Below are 14,940 nucleotides of genomic sequence, written 5' to 3' on the forward strand. Positions count from 1 at the left end.
GTTAGTAGTGGTGATGGTGATGATGGTGATGGTAGTGATGTCCATCACCTCTACAGCGATGAGGAGGACGATCATGCACTCGTGATGGTGGTGATGGTAGTGATGGTAGTGATGGTGATGGTGGTGATGGTGATGTTAGTGGTGATGATGGTGGAGGTGATGGTAGTGATGTCCATCACCTCTACAGCGATGAGGAGGACGATCATCCACTCGTGATGGTGATGATGGTGATGATGGTAGTGATGGTGGTGGTGATGGTAGGGATGGTAGTGATGGTGGTGATGGTGATGGTAGTGATGATGCTGGTGATGGTGATGATGGTGATGTTAGTGGTGACGGTGATGATGGTGGTGATGGTGATGTTAGTGGTGATGATGGTGGAGGTGATGGTAGTGATGTCCATCACCTCTACAGCTATGAGTAGGACGATCATCCACTCGTGACAGTGATGATGGTGATGATGGTGGTGATGGTGATGATTGTGATGATGGTGATGATGGTAGTGATGATGATGGTGATGTCCATCACCTCTACAGCGATGAGGAGGACGATCATCCACTCGTGATGGTGATGGTGGTGATGGTGGTGATGATGATGGTGGTGATGGTGATGATGGTGTTGATGGTGGTGATGACGGTGATGATGGTGATGATAGTGGAGGTGATGGTAGTGATGTCCATCACCTCTACAGCGATGAGGAGGACGATTATCCACTCGTGATGGTGATGATGGTAGTGATGATAGTGATGGTGATGTTAGTGGTGATGGTGATGTTAGTGGTGATAATGGTGATCATGGTAGTGATGGTAGTGATGGTGATGGTGGTGATGGTGATGTTAGTGGTGATGATGGTAGTGATGGTGATGATGGTGATGGTAGTGATGTCCATCACCTCTACAGCGATGAGGAGGACGATCATCCACTCGTGATGGTGGTGATGGTGATGGTAGTGATGGTGATGGTGGTGATGTTAGTGGTGGTAATGGTAGTGATGGTGATGATGGTGATGGTGGTGATGGTGGTGATGGTTATGTTAGTGGTGATGATGGTGATAATGGTAGTGATGATGGTGATGATGGTGATGGTGATGTTAGTGGTGATGATGGTGGAGGTGATGGTAGTGATGGTGATGGTGGTGATGGTGATGTTAGTGGTGATGGTGATGATGGTGATGGTAGTGATGTCCATCACCTCTACAGCGATGAGGAGGACGATCATCCACTCATGATGGTGATGATGGTGGTGATGGTAGTGATGGTGATGGTGGTGATGTTAGTGGTGATGGTGATGTTAGTGGTGATGATGGTGATGTTAGTGATGGTGATGATGGTGGAGGTGATGTTAGTGATGTCCATCACCTCTACAGCGATGAGGAGGACGATCATCCACTCGTGATGGTGATGATGGTGATGGTAGTGATGGTAGTGATGGTGATGATGGTGATGATGGTAGTGATGGTAGTGATGATGATGGTGATGGTAGTGATGTCCATCACCTCTACAGCGATGAGGAGGACGATCATCCACTCGTGACGGTGATGATGGTGATGATGGTGATGTTAGTGATGATGGTGGAGGTGATGGTAGTGATGTTAGTGATGGTGATGGTGGTGATGGTGATGATGGTGATGTTAGTGATGTTAGTGATGTCCATCACCTCCACAGCGATGAGGAGGACGATCATCCACTCGTGATGGTGATGATGGTAGTGATGGTGATGATGGTGATGGTAGTGATGGTAGTGATGGTGATGGTGGTGATGGTAGTGATGATAGTGGAGGTGATGGTAGTGATGTCCATCACCTCTACAGCGATGAGGAGGACGATCATCCACTCGAGTCTCAGGCCGTGCTTCTCCGCCAAGTGGGAGCGCATCAAATCCGTGAGGTCTGTGCAATGCTTCAGTTTCTCGTTCATCACCTGCACCAGCAGCAGCAGTAGCAGCAGTAATAGTAGCAGTAGCAGCAGTACCAGCAGTAGTATTAGTAGTAGTAGCAGTAGTAGTAGTAGCAGTAGTAGCAGTAGCAGCAGTACCAGCAGTAATATTAGTAGTAGTAGTAGCAGCAGTAGCAGCAATAATAGTAGCAGTAGTAGTAGCAGCAGTAATAGTAGTAGCAGTAGCAGCAGTAGCATCAGTAATAGTAGCAGTAGCAGCAGTAATAGTAGCAGTAGCAGCAGTAGCAGTAATGGTAGCAGTAGTAGCACCAGTAATAGTAGCAGTAGCAGTAGTAGCACCAGTAGCAGCAGTAGTAGTAGGAGCAGTAGTAGTAGTAGGAGCAGTAGTAGCAGTAGTAGTAGCAGTAGTAGTAGCAGTAGTAGTAGCAGTAGTAGCAGCAGCAGCAGTAATAGTAGCAGTAGCAGCAGTAGCAGCAGTAGTAGCAGTAGTAGTGGTAGCAGCAGTAGCAGTAGTAGCAGCAGTAATAGTAGCAGTAGTAATAGTAGCAGCAGTAGTAGCAGTAGCAGCAGTAATAGTAGCAGTAATAGTAGCAGTAGCAGCAGTAGCAATAGTAGCAGTAATAGTAGCAGTAGTAGTAGTAGCAGTAGCAGCAGTAATAGTAGCAGTAATAGTAGCAGCAGTAGCAGTAGCAGCAGTAGCAGCAGTAGTAATAGTAGCAGTAATAGTAGCAGTAGCAGTAGTAGCAGTAGCAGCAGTAGTAGTAGCAGTAGTAGTAGGAGCAGTAGTAGCAGCAGTAGTAGTAGTAGTAGGAGCAGCAGTAGTAGTAGCAGTAGTAGTAGCAGTAGTAGTAGCAGTAGTAGTAGTAGCAACAGTAGCAGTGGTAGCAGTAGTAGTAGTAGTAGCAGTAGTAGTAGTAGCAGTCAGTAACAGTACCAGCAGTAGTAGTAGGCACAGTAGTAGCAGCAGTAGTAGTAGCAGTAGTAGCAGTAGTAGTAGCAGTAGTAGTAGCAGTAGTAGTAGTAGCAGTAGTAGTAGGAGTAGTAGTAGCAGTAGTAGCAGTAGTAGTAGCAGTAGTAGCAGCAGTAGTAGTAGTAGCAGTAGTAGTAGGAGCAGTAGTAGTAGCAGCAGTAGTAGTAGCAGTAGTAGTAGCAGTAGTAGTAGCAGTAGTAGCAGTAGTAGTAGCAGCAGTAGCAGCAGTAATAGTAGTAGCAGTAGTAGTAGCAGCAGTAGTAGTAGTAGCACCAGTAGCAGTAGTAGCAGTAGTAGTAGTAGCACCAGTAGCAGTAGTAGCAGTAGTAGTAGCAGTAGTAGCAGCAGTAGCAGCAGTAGTAGCAGTAGTAGCAGCAGTAGTAGTAGCAGTAGTAGTATCACCAGTAGTAGCAGTAGTAGTAGCAGTAGTAGTAGTAGCAGCAGTAGTAGTAGCACCAGTAGTAGTAGTAGTAGCACCAGTAGCAGTAGTAGCAGTAGTAGTAGCAGTAGTAGCAGCAGTAGTAGTAGCAGTAGTAGCAGTAGTAGTAGTAGCAGTAGTAGTAGCAGTAGCAGTAGTAGCAGTAGTAGTAGTAGCAGTAGTAGCAGCAGTAGTAGTAGCAGTAGTAGCAGCAGCAGTAGTAGCAGCAATAGTAGTAGCAGTAGTAGTAGCAGTAGTAGTAGCAGTAGCAGCAGTAGTGGTAGTAGCAGTAGTAGCAGTAGTAGTAGCAGTAGTAGTAGCAGTAGCAGCAGTAGTAGTAGCAGTAGTAGCAGTAGTAGTAGCAGCAGTAGTAGTAGCCGTAGTAGTAGTAGCAGTAGTAGCAGCAGCAGCAGTAGTAGCAGCAGTAGTAGTAGCAGTAGATGCTCATGTCTCCCCGTGTCTCCCCATGTCTCCCCCCCCCCCGTGTCTCCCCGTGTCTCCCCGTGTCTCCCTGTGTCTCCCCGTGTCTCCCCGTGTCTCCCCTTGTCTCCATGTGTCTCCCCGTGTCTCACCGTGTCTCCCCCCCGTGTCTCCCCCCTGTGTCTCCCTGTGTCTCCCCGTGTCTCCCCCCTGTGTCTCCCCTGTGTCTCCCCCCGTGTCGCCCTGTGTCTCCCTGTGTCTCCCTGTGTCTCCTCGTGTCTCCCCGTGTTTCCCCGTGTCTCCCCGTGTCTCCCTGTGTTTCCCCCCCCCCGTGTCTCCCCGTGTCTCCCCCCTGTCTCTCCCTGTGTCTCCGCGTCTCTCCCTGTGTCTCCCCGTGTCTTCCCGTGTCTCCCTGTGTCTCCCCGTGTCTCCCCGTGTCTCCCCGTGTCTCCCTGTGTCTCCCCGTGTCTCACCGTGTCTCCCCCCCGTGTCTCCCCGTGTCTCCCCGTGTCTCCCTGTGTCTCCCCGTGTCTCCCTGTGTCTCCCCGTGTCTCCCCGTGTCTCCCCCCCGTGTCTCCCTGTGTCTCCCCGTGTCTCCCCCCCCGTGTCTCCCCGTGTCTCCCTGTGTCTCCCCGTGTCTCTCCCTGTGTCTCCCTGTGTCTCCCCGTGTCTCCCCGTGTCTCCCCGTGTCTCTCCCTGTCTCCCCCTGTCTCCCCGTGTCTCCCCGTGTATCCCCGTGTCTCCCCGTGTCTCCCCGTGTCTCCCCACGTGTCTCCCTGTGTCTCCCCACGTGTCTCCCCACGTGTCTCCCCCCTGTGTCTCCCTGTGTCTCCCCGTGTCTCCCTGTCTCCCCCCCCGTGGGTCCCCGTGTCTCCCCCTGTTCCCCCGGTGTCTCCCCGTGTCTCCCCGTGTCCCCCCGTGTCTCCCCCTGTCTCCCCATGTCTCCCCGTGTCTCCCCGTGTCTCCCCACGTGTCTCCCCCCTGTGTCTCCCCGTGTCTCCCCCCAGTGTCTTCCCGTGTCTCCCCGTGTCTCCCCGTGTCTCTCCCCTGTGTCTCCCCGTGTCTCCCCCCAGTGTCTCCCCGTGTCTCCCCCTGTCTCCCCCTGTCTCCCCGTGTCTCCCCGTGTCTCCCTGTGTCTCCCCGTGTCTCCCCGTGTCTCCCCGTGTCTCCCCACGTGTCTCCCCCCCTGTGTCTCCCCGTGTCTCCCCGTGTCTCTCCGTGTCTCCCCCCGTGTCTCCCCCCGTGTCTCCCCCCGTGTCTCCCCCCGTGTCCCCCCGTGTCTCCCCGTGTCTCCCCGTGTCTCTCCGTGTCTCCCCGTGTCTCCCCGTGTCTCTCCCTGTGTCTCCCCGTCTCTCCCCGTGTCTCCCCGTGTCTCCCCGTGTCTCCCCGTGTCTCCCCCCTGTGTCTCCCCGTGTCTCCCCGTGTCTCCCCCCCGTGTCTCCCCGTATCTCCCCGTGTCTCCCCCCCCGTGTCTCCCCGTGTCTCCCTGTCTCCCTGTGTCTCCCCGTGTCTCTCCCCGTGTCTCCCCGTGTCTCCCCGTGTCTCCCCCCCGTGTCCCCCCGTGTCTCCCCCACGGTAGCTACCCGTACACGACGTGCGATACTTAGGAACTGGCTCGTCTGCTCGTACAGAGACTCCAGCTCCTCCCGGTCCCAGTAGAAGTCCGGAGTGAGGAGCAGATCAGAGCTGAGGTTGATCCGGTGTCTGGAGCACAAACAGCAGTGGTAGCAGTAGCAGCAGTAGTAGTAGCAGTAGTAGCAGTGGTAGCAGTAGTAGTAGTAGTAGCAACAGCAGCAGTAGTAGTAGTAGCAACAGCAGCAGTGGTAGCAGTAGTAGTAGTAGCAGTAGTAGTAGTAGCAACAGCAGCAGTAGTAGTAGTAGCAACAGCAGCAGTGGTAGCAGTAGTAGTAGTAGCAGTAGTAGTAGTAGCAACAGCAGCAGTAGTAGTAGTAGCAACAGCAGCAGTAGTAGTAGTAGTAGCAGTAGTAGTAGCAGTAGTAGCAGTAGTAGTAGTAGCAGTAGTAGTAGCAGTGGTAGCAGTAGTAGTAGTAGCAGTAGTAGTAGCAGTAGTAGTAGCAGCAATGGTAGCAGTAGTAGCAGTAGTAGTAGCAGCAGTAGTAGTAGCAGTGGTAGTAGCAGCAATGGTAGCAGTAGTAGTAGCAGCAGTAGTAGTAGCAGTAGTAGCAGCAGTAGTAGTAGCAACAGTAGTAGCAGCAGTAGTAGCAGCAGTAGTAGTAGCAGAAGTATCAGTAGTAGTAGTAGCAGTAGTAGCAGTAGGAGTAGCAGCAGTAGTAGCAGTAGCAGAAGTATCAATAGCAGAAGTATCAGTAGTAGCAGTAGGAGTAGCAGCAGTAGGAGTAGCAGCAGCAGGAGAACTGTGTGTAGTGAGTCTATGCGTCTCTGAAGGTACTGATGATGATGATGGTGGTGATGATGATGGTGGTGATGATGATGGTGGTGATGGTGGTGATGATGGTGATGATGGTGGTGTCCGGCAAAACAACCCCCTACCTCCTCGCGGTGCCGGACGGGCAACTCTGTCGTGGACAGCGCTGTGGGGGGAGATCCAATTTTGATTGGCTCCTCCCCTCATGGCATATGTGTCCACCACAGGGGCTAAACGGGGGCTCTGGACGGGTGCGAGGGGCTGGTAACCCCTCCACCTTCAATTAATTACCACGAAACCACGAATTAAACTGAAATATGTAACTAATAAGCTTGTGCCGGAGGCCCCGGGGGGCCAGGCGTCTATGACGTCTCCTGGCCAAACCCCAATTGGCGGAGCCAGGAGATTGAATACCTACCCTCGGGGCTACTCCAGAAACAACGAAAAGCCACTATGGGTGGCCACGTGGAATGTTCGAACGCTCACTGCAGAGGAGAGGCTGCCACTCCTCTGTCGGGAGCTGGACCGGTACCGCCTGGATCTATGCGGCATTCAGGAGGTCCGGTGGACCGGCTCTGGCTCCTGCCACCATGAGGGGTGGACAGTCCTCTACTCGGGGCAGCAGACTGCCAAACAACAGGGTGTGGGTCTTCTTTTGAACAAAAGAATGAAGGGGGCGTGGGAGCGTGGCGGTGAGGTGTGGGAAGCTGTAAGCCCCAGGCTACTTTGGGCTCGCCTTCCCATCAACCGGAGGCGAGGAATGGTGGTCGTGGTTACTTATGCCCCCACCGAAGATGAACATCCGTGGAGGGATGTCACAGGTGCTGGCTAAAGTGGCCCCTCGGGATAGAGTCATCATGTTGGGTGACTTCAATGCCCGAGTTGGTCATGATACTGGCACCTGGTCTGGAGTGATTGGAGGGCATGGGCCAGATCAGCTCAATAACAACGGTAGGAGGCTGCTAGATTTTTGTGCAGCCCATGGGCTTGTAATTACCAACACGCTGTTCCGGCATCGGCGCATCCACACAACATCATGGATGCATGCCGGGTCCAAGCAAGAACATCTGCTGGACTACATAGTGACGGACCAGCGAATGCGAGCCCATGTCCTTGACACCAGGACCTACCGTGGAGCTGATCTGCCCTCTGACCATCGACTAGTCATCTGTAAGATGCGCCTGCCATTCTTCCACTCCGGTGGTGGGTGTACACCCAGGACCCCATTCCAACCTAAAGTGGCCTGGTCTCAGTTATCTGATGAAAGTTGCAAGCGAGAATTTCATCATCGCTTGCGACTGGGATTGGCATCGTCCCCGACTCCTCCTGATGTCGAGGGTAAATGGGCGAGGTTTAGGACTGTGACTCATGCAGCTGCAATGGCTGCTTTGGGTACGCGGTCCAGACCTCCCCAGACACCCTGGATGACAGAGGAGTTGTTCAGGATGGTTGAGAAAAAGCGACAGGCCCACTGCCATCGGCTACAGAATCCCACGTCAGAGAATGAGGAGGCTTACCGCAGCCTTCGCTCGGAGGTTCGGAGAGCCGTGAGGCGCTGCAAGGATGGGTGGTGGTCGCGGGTTGCTGAGGAGATGGAGTCTGCCTCAGTGGCCCGTGATCACAAATCTCTATTTAACTCCATCAAAAAAGTAACCTGCAGCGCCACACCTATTACCATCATTAGGGGAAAAAACGGTGATCCAATTTCCGACCCCCAGGAACAGGTTCGCAGATTTGCTGAGCATTTCTGTGAGGTCCTGGGGGAGGGAAAATCCCTCAGCCAGGAAAACATCGTGGCACAAAGTGAGGATGACCCTGCTGAGGCTGCGGTGCCTCAAATATTGGATGAAGTCACCCCCTGTGAGTGGCTGGCTGAGGTGCCATCTGCTGAGGAAGTATTGAAGGCGATCCGGAGTCTGAGACCAGGAAAGGCAGCGGGCAGAGATAATCTCCCAAGCGAAATGCTGAGGGAGGGTGGCGTTTGTGCACAGACTGCCCTATATGACATCATAACAACAGTCTGGACCACTGGACGGGTTCCGCAGGATTGGAAGGATGCCCTGGTGGTCCCCCTTTTTAAGAAGGGGGACCGCACAGACTGTAACAACTACAGGGGCATCTCACTCCTCAGTGTGCCGGGAAAGGTCCTGGCAAGGATTATTCAGCATCGCCTTGCCAGGCACGCTGAGGAGAGGCTTGCGGAGCCCCAATGCGGTTTCAGGAAAGGGCGGTCCTGCACAGATGCCATATTTTCTGTCCGTCTGCTACAGCAGAGGTGTAGGGAATTCCAACAAGACCTACATCTCTGCTTTATTGACCTGGTCAAGGCCTATGATACCATCAGTAGGCCTGGGCTCTGGGTCGTTCTTCGTGCTTTTGGAGTACCTGACCCTCTGCTCACGATCATTAAGGACCTTCATGATGGTGAGCGGGCCAGGGTAAAACTACGTGGCCGGGAGTCAGAGCCATTCCCTGTACACCTTGGGGTGCGACGGGGATGTCCTCTGGCTCCCACATTATTTAACATCTATTTTGACCACGTAGTTCGTGAAGCCTTCAATAGCTGTACCGGGGGAATCTCCATATGGTACAGATATAATGGGAGGCTAATCGATGCCCGGGTGCGGTCAAGGGATGGCTCCCTATTGCTCAACCACGTTATGTATGCTGATGACTTGGTAATAGCTGCTCAGTCAGAGGAGGAGTTGGAGACGCTGCTGCTGAGACTGGAGCGTGCCACTAAGAGGTGGGGCCTTACCATCAGCCCCACCAAAACTAAGCACCTGCCTGGGTATTTTGTACCATCGGACACTCCACCCCCACAACTCCCAATCGGTGATGGGGCAGTTGTGGAGAGAGTAGAGAGTTTCGCATACCTGGGCAGTGTGCTTATGACTGGCTCCAGTTTAACAGCAGAGGTCTCACTCCGAATCAGTCGAGCGGCAATATCTTTTCATCGGTTGCGTAACGCTGTGTGGAAGCTACCTGGTCTGTCGCTCCGCACTAAGCTTCAGGTCTTCTCGGCCACGGTCATTCCCTCCCTTCTCTACGCTTGCGAAACGTGGACCCCCCTAATGGAACATCTTCGCCGGTTAGAAACATTTAGGCTGGCCTGCCTACGATCCATCCTGGGTTTAACCAGACTGGATTGTGTGAGGAGCTCACAAATCCTTGAAGGATCTGGGCAGGGTCCCATCGGTGAGCTCCTCCGGCAGGCAAGGCTGCGATGGCTGGGTCATGTAGCCCGCATGCCCAGCCACCGCATGCCGAAACAGCTTTTGTTTGGCCGGATTGAGGGGGCTAAGCGGGCGCGGCACGGGCTAGAGAAGGGATGGAGTGATGTGGTACAGGAGGACGTGGAGCTGAGTGGACTTGCCGATGACTGGTACCAGCGGTGTCAAGATCGGCCTCTGTGGAGGAGGCTCGTGAAGGATGCTACTGGGCAGTTGGAGGCAGTCGCCCTCCAACAACAACGGAGGGCGGAGGAGCGACGCTCAGAACAACGAGCGGAGCGCCGGGTGGCTAAAGCACAGCAGGTTGGCACAGTAGGGGGCACAGGTGGTGCATCAGCCAGTCATCTCAGTCAGTCGACCCGTGGCACCTGGGTCTGCCCCGTGACCTCCTGCCAGCGGGCGTTCGACACTTCACGTGGCCTCAAGGTGCACATAGCCTGGCACAAGCGTCGTGGTGACGTCACCGCCACTTAGTGGCGAATGGCGGTTGTTGTTGTTGTTGATGGTGGTGATGATGATGATGGTGGTGATGATGATGGTGGTGATGATGATGATGGTGGTGATGATGATGATGGTGGTGATGATGGTGATGATGATGATGGTGGCGATGATGATGATGGTGGTGATGATGATGGTGGTGATGGTGGTGATGATGGTGATGATGATGGTGGTGATGGTGGTGATGGTGGTGATGATGATGGTGATGCTGGTGATGGTGGTGATGATGGTGATGGTGGTGATGGTGGTGATGATGGTGATGATGATGGTGGTGATGGTGGTGATGATGATGGTGATGGTGGTGATGGTGGTGATGGTGGTGATGATGGCTGTGATGGTGGTGATGATGGTGATGGTGGTGATGATGATGGTGGTGATGGTGGTGATGATGGTGATGATGGCTGTGATGGTGGTGATGATGGTGATGGTGGTGATGATGATGATGATGGTGGTGATGGTGGTGATGATGGTGGTGATGGTGGTGATGGTGGTGATGATGGTGATGGTGATGATGGTGGTGATGATGGCTGTGATGGTGATGGTGATAATGATGGTGGTGATGGTGGTGATGGTGTGGTGATGGTGATGATGGTGGTGATGGTGGTGATGGTGGTGGTGGTGGTGATGATGGTGGTGGTGATGGTGATGGTGGTGATGGTGGTGATGATGGTGATGGTGGTGATGGTGGTGATGGTGGTGGTGATGGTGATGGTCGTGGTGATGATGATGGTGGTGATGGTGGTGATGATGATGGTGATGATGATGGTGGTGATGATGATGGTGGTGATGGTGGTGATGGTGGTGGTGATGATGGTGATGGTGGTGATGGTGGTGATGTTGGTGGTGATGGTGGTGGTGATGGTGGTGGTGATGATGGTGATGATGGTGATGGTGGTGGTGATGGTGGTGGTGATGGTGGTGGTGATAGTGATGGTGGTGGTGATGGTGGTGATGGTGATGATGGTGGTGATGGTGGTGGTGATGATGGTGATGGTGGTGATGATGGTGGGTGATGGTGGTGATGGTGGTGATGGTGGTGGTGATGGTGGTGATGGTGGTGATGGTGGTGGTGATGGTGATTATGGTGATGATGGTGATGATGATGGTGGTGATGATGGTAGTGATAGTGATGATGGTGGTGATGATGGTAGTGATAGTGATGATGGTGATGATGATGGTGGTGATGATGATGATAGTGAAGATGGTGGTGATGATGGTGATGATGGTGGTGATGATGGTAGTGATAGTGATGATGGTGATGATGATGGTCACCTCAGAGAGAAGAGTTGTCCAATCTTCTTCATCACCTCGGCCCTTGACAATCTCACAGCGTGGCCAGATTTCAGCTGCTGCAATAGAGACCCATAGACACCCTAAGACTAATCATAGAGACCCTAAGACTACTCATAGAGACCCACAGACTACTCACAGAGACCCATAGACTACTCATAGACACCCACAGACTACTCATAGACACCCACAGACTACTCATAGACACTCACAGACTACTCATAGAGACCCACAGAATACTCATAGACACCCACACACCACTCATAGAGACCCATAGACTACTCATAGAGACCCACAGACTACTCATAGACACTCACAGACTACTCATAGAGACCCACAGACTACTCATAGACACCCACAGACTACTCATAGACACCCACAGACTACTCATAGACACCCACAGACTACTCATAGAGACCCACACACCACTTAAAGACACCCACAGACTACTCATAGAGACCCACAGACTACTCATAGAGACCCACAGACTAATCATAGAGACCCACAGACTACTCATAGACACCCACAGACTACTCATAGACACCCACAGACTACTCATAGACACCCACAGACTAATCATAGACACCCACAAACTACTCATAGACACCCACAGACTACTCATAGACACCCACAGACTAATCATAGACACCCACACACTACTCATAGAGACCCACAGACTACTCATAGACACCCACAGACTACTCATAGACACCCACAGACTAATCATAGAGACCCACAGACTACTCATAGAGACCCACAGACTACTCATAGACACTCACAGACTAATCATAGACACCCACAGACTACTCATAGACACCCACAGACTAATCATAGACACCCACAGACTACTCATAGAGACCCACAGACTACTCATAGACACTCACAGACTAATCATAGACACCCACAGACTACTCATAGACACCCACAGACTAATCATAGACACCCACAGACTAATCATAGACACTCACAGACTACTCATAGACACCCACAGACTACTCATAGACACCCACAGACTACTCATAGACACCCACAGACTACTCATAGACACCCACAGACTACTCATAGACACTCACAGACTACTCATAGACACCCACAGACTACTCATAGATACTCACAGACTACTCATAGACACTCACAGACTACTCATAGACACCCACAGACTACTCATAGACACCCACAGACTACTCATAGACACCCACAGACTAATCATAGACACCCACAGACTACTCATAGACACTCACAGACTACTCATAGACACCCACAGACTACTCATAGACACCCACAGACTACTCATAGACACCCACAGACCACTCATAGAGACCCACAGACTAATCATAGAGACCCACAGACTAATCATAGACACTCACAGACTACTCATAGACACCCACTCATAGACACCCACAGACTACTGATAGACACCCACAGACTAATCATAGACACCCACAGAATACTCATAGAGACCCACAGACTAATCATAGAGACCCACAGACTACTCATAGACACCCACAGACTACTCATAGACACCCACAGACTACTCATAGACACCCACAGACTACTCATAGACACCCACACACCACTCATAGACACTCACAGACTACTCATAGACACCCACAGACTACTCATAGACACCCACAGACTACTCATAGACACCCACAGAATAATCATAGACACCCACAGACTACTCATAGACACCCACAGACTACTCATAGACACCCACAGACTAATCATAGAGACCCACAGACTACTCATAGACACCCACAGACTACTCATAGACACTCACAGACTACTCATAGACACTCACAGACTACTCATAGACACCCACAGACTACTCATAGACACTCACAGACTACTCATAGACACTCACAGACTACTCATAGACACCCACAGACTACTCATAGACACCCACAGACTACTCATAGACACCCACAGACTACTCATAGACACCCACAGACTACTCATAGACACTCACAGACTACTCATAGAGACCCACAGACTACTCATAGACACCCACAGTCTACTCATAGACACTCACAGACTACTCATAGACACCCACAGACTAATCATAGAGACCCACACACCACTTATAGAGACCCACAGACTACTCATAGACACCCACAGACTACTCATAGACACTCACAGACTACTCATAGACACTCACAGACTACTCATAGACACCCACAGACTACTCATAGACACTCACAGACTACTCATAGACACTCACAGACTACTCATAGACACCCACAGACTACTCATAGACACCCACAGACTACTCATAGACACCCACAGACTACTCATAGACACTCACAGACTACTCATAGAGACCCACAGACTACTCATAGACACCCACAGTCTACTCATAGACACTCACAGACTACTCATAGACACCCACAGACTACTCAGAGACCCACTGGGATTGACTGAATGGTGGTAGTGGTGGTGGTAGTAGTGGTGGTGGTAATGGTAGTGTTAGTGGTGGTGGTGTTAGTGGTGGTGGTGGTGTTAGTGGTGGTGGTGTTAGTGGTGTTAGTGGTGTAGCTACCTCTGGGATTGACTGGATGGTGGTGGTAGTGGTAGTGATGGTAGTTGTAGTAGTAGTTATAGTAGTGGTAGTAGTGGTTGCAGTGGTGGTAGTGATGGTAGTGGTGGTAGTGGTGATGGTAGTGGTGGTAGTGGTGATGGTAGTGGTAGTACCTCTGGGATGGACTGGATGGTGGTAGTAGTGGTGGTAGTAGTGGTGGTAGTGGTGGTACTGGTAGTAGCGGTGGTAGTGGTGGTAGCAGTAGTGGTAGTAGTAGTAGTGGTAGTATTAGTAGTAGTGGTGGTAGTGGTGGTACCTCTGGGATTGACTGGATGGTGGTAGTGGTAGTAGTGGTTGTAGTAGTGGTGGTGGTACCTCTGGGATTGACTGAATGGTAGAAGTGGTAGTGATGATAGTGGTAGTAGTAGTTGTAGTAGTAGTAGTGATGGTAGTAGTGGTAGTAGTGATGGTAGTGGTGGTAGTGGTAGTAGTGGTGGTAGTGGTGGTAGTAGTAGTGGTAGTGGTGGTAGTGGTAGTAGTGATGGTAGTGGTGGTAGTGGTAGTAGTGGTGGTAGTAGTGGTGGTAGTGGTAGTAGTGGTGGTAGTGGTGGTACCTCTGGGATTGACTGGATGGTGGTAGTAGTGGTGGTAGTGATATTTATGGTAGTGATGGTAGTGATGGTAGTGGTAGTAGTGGTGGTAGTGGTGGTAGTGGTGGTAGTGTTAGTACCTCTGGGATGGACTGGATGGTGGTAGTATTGGTGGTAGTAGTGGTGGTAGTAGTGGTAGTGGTGGTAGTAGTGGTAGTGGTGGTACCTTTGGGATTGACTGAATGGTAGTAGTGGTAGTGATGGTAGTGGTAGTAGTAGTTGTAGTAGTAGTAGTGATGTAATAGTGGTAGTAGTGATGGTAGTGGTGGTAATGGTAGTAGTGATGGTAGTGGTAGTAGTAATGTTAGTGGTGGTACCTCTGGGATTGGCTGGATGGTGGTAGTAGTGGTAGTAGTAGTTGTAGTAGTGGTAGTAGTGGTAGTAGTAGTAGTAGTGATGGTAGTGGTAGTAGTAGTTGTTGTAGTAGTAGTGATGGTAGTGGTGGTAGTAGTAGTGGCAGTAGTGGTAGTAGCAGTAGTAATAGTGGTAGTAGTGGTGGTAGTGGTGGTAGTGGTGGTACCTCTGGGATTGACTGGATGGTGGAAGTAGTGAAGGTGGTGATGGTAGCGGTGGTAGTGGTAGTGGTGATAGTGGTAGTGGTGGTAGTAGTGGTAGTGATGGTAGTGGTGGTAGTGGTGGTAGTGGTAGTAGTAGTGGTGATG

General features: G+C 51.5%; 1 protein-coding gene across 1 annotated transcript in view; it reads right to left on the reverse strand.

Annotated features, from left to right (window-relative positions):
* Positions 1-14,940, reverse strand: part of RMND1 (required for meiotic nuclear division 1 homolog) — a gene marked incomplete at its 5' end in the record, with an annotated part of 53,200 nt that overhangs the window by 9,348 nt on the left and 28,912 nt on the right. Inside the window, 3 exons of the mRNA XM_032944032.2 lie at positions 1,803-1,919; positions 5,293-5,407; positions 11,093-11,169. Of these exons, the coding sequence (XP_032799923.2) occupies positions 1,803-1,919; positions 5,293-5,407; positions 11,093-11,169 (309 nt within the window). The remainder of the gene's footprint in view (positions 1-1,802; positions 1,920-5,292; positions 5,408-11,092; positions 11,170-14,940) is intronic.

Source organism: Petromyzon marinus, assembly GCF_048934315.1.
Source record: "Petromyzon marinus isolate PM22_M1 ecotype Great Lakes invasive population chromosome 84 unlocalized genomic scaffold, UKy_Petmar_22M1.pri1.0 chr84_unloc.2, whole genome shotgun sequence".
In the NCBI taxonomy this organism is placed as follows: domain Eukaryota; kingdom Metazoa; phylum Chordata; class Hyperoartia; order Petromyzontiformes; family Petromyzontidae; genus Petromyzon; species Petromyzon marinus.